This window comes from Electrona antarctica (genome assembly GCF_951216825.1).
Source record: "Electrona antarctica genome assembly, chromosome: 4".
Classification (NCBI taxonomy): domain Eukaryota; kingdom Metazoa; phylum Chordata; class Actinopteri; order Myctophiformes; family Myctophidae; genus Electrona; species Electrona antarctica.
Genome location: NC_136809.1, coordinates 23,739,748 through 23,749,306, shown reverse-complemented (window position 1 = coordinate 23,749,306; position 9,559 = coordinate 23,739,748). Strand labels below are relative to the sequence as shown.

The 9,559-nt window shown below is 43.8% G+C and overlaps 1 protein-coding gene across 1 annotated transcript; it reads left to right on the top strand.

Annotated features, from left to right (window-relative positions):
* The first annotated feature begins 1,642 nt into the window (after positions 1 to 1,642).
* Positions 1,643 to 9,270, top strand: tlr3 (toll-like receptor 3). Its single transcript, XM_079500214.1, has 5 exons — positions 1,643 to 1,869; positions 3,459 to 3,933; positions 4,734 to 4,928; positions 6,636 to 8,488; positions 8,735 to 9,270. The coding sequence occupies exons 2-5, from the start codon at positions 3,499 to 3,501 to the stop codon at positions 8,970 to 8,972; spliced, it is 2,721 nt and encodes a 906-aa protein (XP_079356340.1). The 5' UTR covers positions 1,643 to 1,869; positions 3,459 to 3,498; the 3' UTR covers positions 8,973 to 9,270.
* The last annotated feature ends 289 nt before the right edge of the window (positions 9,271 to 9,559 follow it).

Below are 9,559 nucleotides of genomic sequence, written 5' to 3'. Positions count from 1 at the left end.
GTCAAGTGTTAGCACACAATCCTTTCATCTAGTGATAGAAGAAAACAGACTAACGTCTATCATTGACTAGAGTCATTACAAACTTTATACTAGTAGTCATCATAACCAGTAAGACACCCTGAGGGCGAGAAGCACGCATCCGCCTGGGTGACGGCAGATGGCAGATGTTGCTGGACGGCTCCATATAGGTGATTATTCAGTATTCTCCATGTATGGTTATCCAGGGTTAGATGAGGTCAGTGTCTTTGACCAAAAAATGCGTGACCATATATGGAGGCGTGATGTTACAGGTGAGACTGACATGATGGACTGACAACCATATGACAACCATACCCTTAAGACCACAAGATCTAAGGGTCTCCATGATGTCACGTGATGTCACGAGATGTCACAAGGTCAGATCCATATATGGAGACGTCACACGTGACGTGGGTGACTATAACTAACTAACGGACAAGAGATGCACGTTTTCATAGTAAGCGTGACCTTCGGTCGCAACAAGGAGGCAAACAACAACATAATCCTACCTCTGCTAATACAATACACCTCTAATAACACATGCAGCAAGCAGCCACCAGCATTTCTCAGGGTTGCTGCCAGATGGGTATTCCTAATTAAGGAAAAGGCCCCGACCTCTGCTGTCTCTCAAAGCTGCCATGATGGCTGCTTAGGGTCCCATGCATATGGAAGAGCATATGTCTTAAATACACATTTTAGAATATAGTTAGATTAAAAACAAAATCATTCAATATCCTATATATCCTATATATTTTGTCATTATTACTCCCTGGAGAAGAGTCCCACCATTTGCAGGTCATATCTCTGATGTCCCTCTAGTGCCCTCATGAGGGTGGTGATAAATAGGCCTATTGGCAGAAGTGACTATTTCTCTGTAGTAGCATTGCAAAGCAGAGAAACTGGGGTTTAGGCCTACAGTAGGTTCCAGTGAAAGCTGTGCTGTGTTACTGTGGGCCATAACCTTCTACTGTGATGTTTTCTCACATTCCTGTGTGTTACTTTAGTACAGTTGACACTCTTAGTCAAATCAACAATCAGGATGTTGAAGTGTAGAGCGGAGACAGGAACTCACCTGTCTTTTCCTAACTTTGCCGATAACTAGTGTGTGCTCGCTGGAGCGAGCCCACAATAAAGTGTTACAATTACAATAGTCTGGTTGCCCTCACTAATAATTGAATTTCTACTACTCTCCAAACGACAGGGTCAGATCAAGGACCAAACCAAATCCACACACAAGTAGTCCAAACGTCAAGAAATACGTGTACTTTGCTGACCTCTAGTGGTTATTGAAGCACCTCGAGGAGTCGAGATAACCTACGGAGCAGTTCAAGTCGACTGTACTGTTAGTGCATTGTCTGATCGGATTCTGGAAGGACTGGATATTGTTATTTTTGCAGACGTGGAACTGAAATTTGAGAAAGTCGAATCTCAATTCCGTCTTTCAAGAGGAAAATGCCGCCTCAAAGTTTGAGCCTTCCTCAAAGTTGCGATCCCGGGCCAGGCAGTTTCGTTTCTGAGGAAATGAAACTTCCACGGGAACGTGGGGGCGTGTGTTTGTGTGTGTGTGTGCGTGTGTGTGTGTGTGTGAGACGTATGGTAGGAGCGGTGTGTGATTCCTTGAGTCCCCAGCTGTCCCTGTCCTTCGTTATGTACTGTCTGTACATGGTCCACCGAAAGAACCAGGCTCTCTATCCGCATAGTGCGCCTTATTGACTCCGAGTCCACGTACGGAGTACGGACCACTCCAGCTCCAGGGGAGCAGCTGTCTGACTGTATCCTGGGAGACTAGTTAACATTAACACCCCGGAACTCCTGTTCTTGAACTCAGCTCTGCTACTACAGTAGTACAAGGTACGCACGGCTGCTGCTAGTGATATGGGTGATCTAATTTATGGCACATAAATGCAGTCTGGGTTTCCGAGGCTAGTAAACATGGTAGCCTACTACATGTTTACAAGCTCAGTAAAGTGTAGCCATGGTTCACATGACGCTCGTACTTCAGTCATGTTTCAGGGCTAAGTAAAGTGTAGCTCTGGTCCATAGAATTATGGACCATAGAATTATGGACCAGAGCTAAGTAAAGTGGACCGAACTGGTGCAGAGCTATTTTAATTTAGGCTACATGGCAAAGAACAATAATGGGCTACACTCTATATTGTAAACATCTTATACAGTAGAGAGAGAGAGAGAGAGAGAGAGAGGGGTTTAAAAGGTTTAAATGTGTAAATGAATTTGAATGAATTTATTTTTTGTGCAAGCTCCATCTCCCAGGCTGGGACTCGGAGAGCAAGGACAAAAATATGTTGAGATGTTGTGACAGAGACAAGTGATGAGATCAGAGAGAGAGACAGACAGACAGACAGACAGAGACATGAGAGAGTCAGAGAGAGAGACAGACAGACAGAGACATGAGAGAGTCAGAGACATACAGTATGACATACTGTACACAGCAGCAGTGCTGTTAGACCACTGCTGCACATCAAATTCAGCTTTATTGTCACATCACAGTTTTAGCCTACAGGTAAAAAGTGGGTGAAATTCGTCTGTGCATAGCATAGTTCCCATCATGTCATTTTTGTATAGGTACGTTTAATGTTTGTTTTTAGTTCAATGTTTGTTTTAAAAACGCCATTGACAATGAAGGGAAAATTTACGTCATCTTAATTGTCCCAAACATTAAATGCCATTAAGAGAATTTAATGTTTGTGTTGGCACCGTTTGTTTTACATCACCATTACATCACCTAATCAACATGAGTTAGACTTTAATATATTAGCGCCCCTCACTTCACACGGGTGTGATTTTTTTCTTTCTTTCTTTTTACGACAAAAAGTACAGGTAAAGTGTTTTCTTCTGTTTGGGTATTTACAAGCTTTTGCCACAAACGGTACAACCGCTTTGTTACAACTGTAGGATCCACAATAGCACATTGAGAGAGAGACAGCGAGTGAGTGTTTTTGACAAACTGAATATTTGTCTTTATTTTCTTAAGCCTGTTTAAAGAGAGGGATGTTATTATGTGTGTGATAGTGATAGCCATGTTACACTGATGGCCACCTTGTTGTTTAGATGTGATAAACCAATAAGCTGTAGATGAATGTGTCTTTAGACTATTAGTTGTATATTGGACTTAGTGGTACCAGTGTGCATTATCAGGATGGAGGAGTTACTGGAGTAAAACTTCGTTCAAATATAGTACAGTATGATGGCACAAGTCAAGCATCTTTATCTTCACTTGTGCCTGTGTGTGTGTGTGTGTGTGTGTGTGTGTGTGTGTGTGTGTGTGTGTGTGTGTGTGTGTGTGTGTGTGTGTGTGTGTGTGTGTGTGTGCTTGCGTGCGTGTGTGTGTCAACGTTTATTTTGGTGGATATGTGAATTAATCTTCAGAGGACTGATCATTACATTTACATTATTTTACTTGTATTACTTTTATTATACAGTGTGGGATACAGTCTGGCATAAAGGACCCTCTACTACACAATGCAACCCCTTCGCTTCGCCGCCGCCCTCCTCGTTGCGTGGCTCACTGTGGGCCTCAGTCACCCTATGAAAAAGACCTGCCGTGTAGAACATGACAGCGCGGACTGCAGCCACCTCAGCCTTGCGGAGGTCCCCTCCAACCTCCCGAAGAACATAACCAGCCTGGATATGTCCCACAACAGACTGGTCAGGCTCCCCATCACCTCCCTGGCTCCGTACCGGGGAATCCTCCATCTGGACATGAGCCACAACAGCATCTCCACGCTGACGGAGGACTTGTGTCAGACACTGCCTCTGCTGCAGACGCTTAGCGTAGTACGGAACCAGGTGCACCTGCTGAAGGACAACGACTTGAGCCACTGCGTCAACCTAACACGCCTGTATATCGGCAACAACAGGCTGAAGTTGAAAGGGGAGCCCTTCTCTGCCCTACAGGTACTGTACAGACAGGGAGGTCACTCACAATATAAACATCCTTAAAGCTTGATGGGTTACACACCGGCATTAAAGCCTGATATTCAGACGCACCACCATTCCGACACACTCATTACTAACCCTGTCCCTAACCATAACCGCACGTGGAAGCCACATAGTCGGAATGGCAGTGTATTGGAATGCCACTCCTAGGTTGATGATTGGTCTTGGTGTGCATGTGCATTGCATGTACTCACCAAAACAACATAACTAGCATCACTATGATATATATCACGCGTATTATGAGTAGCCTATACCGTGTACCAACTAAGTCACACATTATTATTTTTATTATTATTATTATATTACTACTTATTATTACTACTTATTCCAGGTATCATATAATGTCCTTGAGTATTTATTTTCTTACTCATATAGTTTCAATTATTTAATTTAGCCTCCACTCTTGTGGGGTATTTCTTTCTGTATATTTTCACGTGAAAGTTGTCCTCTGCATTTACCGATCCTAACTGAGTTTTTCTACACTACTTAATCATAAATATAAGCAAATAATATAATCAGGTGGGTGTTGGGGGGGGGGGGGGGGGGGGGGGGAGGACCAAAGACCTGTAATGTTATTGATTTTATGCTGTAATGATAATAAAATGTCTGTCCGAGTAAAATAACAATGATAGTGTTAGTAATTGAGCAAATCCTACCTCTAGCTCAGTATACTGTAATGTTGCGTGTACTTCTTTTAATATTCATACATGGTCACAATAACTCATATTCTGCCTTGTTTGTTCTTGCATGATTCACAGAGCCTGACCATTCTGGATGTATCCTATAATAACCTTGCATCTGCTAGGCTAGGCTCTCAGCCACAACTCCCCAGCCTTGAGACCATCAACCTGTCTGGCAACGTCATCTCTACGCTGAACCAAGATGATTTCTCCTTCCTCACCCAGTCACGCTCCCTACGAGTCCTCAATATGTCCTCACTGCCCCTGAAATCGGTATGAAAGTAACTGAGACATGGGAAATGTACCTTACTACTTACTTACTCAATTATATGACCAGTATGAAAGTGTAACTTCCTTTTAGCTATTGTTTGTTCTGTTTCCTCTTTCTTTTCATGCTATTGGTCTTACTTGGCCCCAACAGAGGGGGATTTTAACATCTATAATATCTACTTGGCCCCAACAGAGGGGGATTTTAACATCCAAAATACTCAAATTTGGCTGCTGATTATTTAAAAATAAACATTGTTTCTGTAAACACCCTTCCTGACACAACTCAACAACTTTCATTCATGTCTGAAATCCACAAATGGTGTAGTCAGACTAAATACAAACACGAGAGTGCATCACTGTTGATGGATACAAAGAAAGTAAAAGAATAAAGAAATGTACACATACAAAGTTAATATTGTTTGTATATTCATGTTGGAGTACAATTAGCCCTTCGCTAAGTCCCTCCCCAACCCGTCCTTGTCCAATAGGCACATTATCAACGGTTACTAAGAGTGGACTTATGGCACGTTTTCCTTCTCACCAATTGAGATGCATGTAAAATGATGGGATTTCTCCATATAAATAATCGATCATTTCAGTAGCAAGAGCTAGCGGGGCGGCGGTGGCTCAGGGGTAGAGTGGCTGGATGGTAACCGCTGGATGGTAACCACAAGGTTGCCAGTTCGAACCTGGCTCCCCCAGAGTTAGAGTTCGTGTCAAAGTGTCCTTGAGCAAGACACTGACCCCCAAATTGCTCCTGATGTGCTGGTTGGTGCCTTGCATGGTTTTCGCTGCAATCGGTGTAGGAATGTGTGTGTGAATGGGTGAATGTAATGCACAATCTATGTAAAGTGCCTTGGATAAAGGCACTATATAAATGCACCATTTACCAAGAGCTTCAAAATGTCTCCTAAATCTAGTCAACCAGGCCAGCAGTAGGCTATGCACTGTACAAATGTGCATGACATTATTTAAATAAATAGAAATACGAGGAAATGTTAAAGGGAGAATCTATGCAACTCAATCAACTTATGCTCGTCCGACAGGAGTATTCACGCAATGCACGGTCGTAATACTACGAGTCGTAATACTAAAAACCGTAGTCTGTGCATTGCATAAAAGATCCTGTCGGATGTGTGTAAGTTGAGTGAGTTGGATAGTTTCTCCCTTTAACATTTCCTCGTATTTATATTTATTTAAATAACGTCATGCATAATTTGTCCAGAGCATAGCCTACTGCAGGCCTGGTTGATTAGATTTAGAAGACATTTTGAGGCTCTTGCTACTGAAATGATCTCATCTCAATGGGTGAGAAGGAAAGCGTGCCTTAAAGCAAGGGTTCTCAACGTTTTTGGCTGGGGATCCCCGGAAATGCTTTGGCCATGTCTCGCGACCCCCGCCCTGCCCCCCCCCCCCCCCCCCACCCCCCACCCCCAATACAAACTGACTGCAAAAATAACCTTAATAATAGAGAAAATATGTGATATTTGAATTAAGTGAAATCACTGAACTCCTCTCTTAGTAACCGTTGCTAACGTGCCTATTGGACAAGGACGGATTGGGGAGGGACTTAGCGAAGGGCTTAATTGAAGAGTCAGAATCTAAATAATGTGTTAACATAGATACATAAATATTGCAAGGTAAGAGTTACATCTCATCCTGTGTGGTGGTAAATGTTAATTGGGTTGTCCTTCTTGTCTTTCTTTGCAGTTCACATCTGGCTGCTTTAAGCCCATTGCCAGCTTCCAGTTTTTAATCATGGACAGATGCAATTTGGGCACTTTGCAAATTTCCAAACTCTGCTCAGAGCTGTCTGGGACTGCCATTAGTTACCTTTCTCTCCGGGAGGGGAAACTAGTTACACTCACAAATACAACCTTCCGAGGGCTGGAGAACACCAACCTGACTATGCTGGATCTATCCATGAATGGCATGGGGAAAATAGAGCAAGCTTCCTTTCATTGGCTATCTAGTTTGGAGATTCTGGTCCTGGAGGACAACAAACTACATCATCTGTTCAAGGACACGTTTCAGGGATTGGGAAATTTGAAAAAGCTAAATTTGAGAAAAGCTCTGGTGAAAGGGAAAAGCAGTAGCACCCCACTTATCGACGACTTCTCCTTTCAGCCATTAAGTTCACTGGAGAACCTGACCTTACAACACACGACATTCCGAGAAATCAGTGAACACACATTCACAGGTTTGACGAGCCTAACCGAGCTGGAAATGGACTGGTCCAGCTGTGCATCGCTCAAAAGCCTCACCAATCAGACGTTTGTTTCGCTTGCGGGATCACCTCTCAGGAAGTTGAACCTGACAGCCACCGCCATTAATCGGATTGGCCCTGGGGCATTCTCCAGCCTCAGGAACCTCACGTCTCTTCTTCTGGGCTACAACTTCATCAGGCAGCAACTCACAGGGAAAGAGTTCTATGGCCTCGGACAGGTTCAGGTGATCACCCTGTCGAACAACCACCAGACGATAACGTTGACATCCACGTCTTTTGTTAATGTGCCCAGCCTGAGGTACCTAACACTGAGCAGAGCCTTGAACAGCACCAGGGACCTGGATGTCAGTCTGTTCAGGCAGCTGTCCAACCTGATCCTTCTGGACCTCAGCAACAACAACATTGCAAATATAAAACCTGGGCTGTTCGAGGGGCTGGACAACTTAAAAGTGCTCAGGCTCCAACACAACAATTTAGCCCGGGTGTGGAAGAGCGCCAACCCAGGTGGGCCAGTGTTGTTCCTCAAGGGGCTCCGTAGCTTAACCACCTTGGACATGGACTATACCGGGCTGGATGAGATCCCCCTGGAGGCCCTGAGAGGGTTGCACAACCTCAGAGAGCTCAGCCTCAGCAACAACGTCCTCAACAACCTCAAGGACTCCATCTTTGATGACTTGGTCTCGCTGCGGGTCCTGCGCATGCAGAAGAACCTGATCACGGCCGTGAGGCCGGAGGTGTTCAAGTTGCCGTTGCGCAACCTCAGCCTGCTTTTAATGCAGAGAAATCCATTCGACTGCACCTGCGAGAGCATGCTGTGGTTCGTATCCTGGCTGAACACCACCAACACCACCGTGGACGCCCCCCTCAACGATCAGTACATGTGCAATACCCCGCTGGCCTATTTCAACCACACCGCCAGGGATTTTGACCCGCTGTCCTGCAAAGACATGACTCCCTTCCAGGCCCTCTATATACTAAGCAGCACCGCTATCATAATGACGATGGCAGTGGCTCTCCTGGTCCGTTTCCATGGGTGGAGGATTAGTTTCTACTGGAGCGTCTTTGTCAATCGGACATTGGGTTTCAGTGATGCTACAGTTGAAGAAGGCAGGCAGTTTGAGTACGACGCTTATGTCATCCACGCCGAAGAGGACAGCCTCTGGGTACAGAGGAGTTTGAATCCCTTGGAGGATGAGAAGTGTGTGTTTTGTCTGGAGGATCGAGATTCGGTGCCTGGCATGTCACAGCTGAATTGCATCGTGGATAATATGAGGCGTTCCAGGAAGATTTTATTTATTGTCACCGAAAGTCTCCTCCGAGACCCCTGGTGTAGACAGTAAGTCAAAAACATTTCTCTTTTATATTATTATTCTATTATATTTATATGGTACAATATTTGTTCTCACAGCAGAAGTGAAAGCGTTTGCTTCAAAAGGACTTCCTCAGTCATCACATTTGTTTCACTTCACACTGCATGGTGAATTGATTCGTTTATGCTTATTTTAGCTTCTTGAATCAACCTCTCTCTCTCTATCTCTCTCTCTCTCTCTCTCTCTCTCTCCCCCCCTCTCCCCCCTTCCAGGTTTAAAGCCCACCAAGCTCTCCACCAGGTGATTGAGGCCAGCAGGGACTCTGTGGTTCTAGTGTTCCTCCAGGATGTCCATGACTACAGGTTGTCCCAGTCCTTGTATCTTCGCAGGGGCATGTTGCGACCACGCTGTGTCCTCCACTGGCCAGTCCACAAGGAGAGGATTCCGGCCTTCCATCAGCAGCTCCGCATAGCACTGGGACTCACCAACAGACTGCAGCAGAGTGGATGATACTCTGTTTTTATTTGTATTAAAGAATAACATAGTAAACATACAGGGGGGGAAATGTATGTGCTTCAATGGGAATATGTTAAATACATTTATCTTTTATGTGATATTGTATTTTGTATAAGTCCATTGAGATATAGCTTTTTTGGGGGGTTGTTGTTGTTTTACTACTCTAGATACATTGGTGTATAAGAAGTAGTAACAGTTTATTGTTTTCAAATTGGTTTAAAGTTAGTTGTTGATATACATTTGTATCAAAATATAATTTATTGTTTGTACCAAATTAAATGATCCAAATCCACATTGACACTGGAGTTTAAACAGATCTATAAACTACAATCACAAACTCTATGTAGATTAATTTTTCTGTTCAAGTTGTATTTTTAAGCTGTAAAACAGTGAAATGTAGTTGTGCATACTGAATTACTGATATACATTCTATGGTTTGTGTTCTGGTTTGATCTATGCTTTGTGTTGAGATGAGATGGGGATTTTGCAAAGCCTTATTTAGGAGGATATATTTCTGATGAGATTCTTTCATTCCATTGCAGTCTTGTGTAATTCTGCCATCTAGTGGAAAATGTAGTAAG

What these genes read in the sequence shown, in the direction of transcription:
- tlr3 (XM_079500214.1), top strand. Translation starts at nt 3,499, where the DNA reads ATGCAACCCCTTCGCTTCGCCGCCGCCCTCCTCGTTGCGTGGCTCACT. An exon ending in AGCCCTTCTCTGCCCTACAG is followed by an intron (nt 3,934 to 4,733) that starts GTACTGTACAGA and finishes CATGATTCACAG; the next exon opens with AGCCTGACCATTCTGGATGT. An exon ending in CCTCACTGCCCCTGAAATCG is followed by an intron (nt 4,929 to 6,635) that starts GTATGAAAGTAA and finishes CTTTCTTTGCAG; the next exon opens with TTCACATCTGGCTGCTTTAA.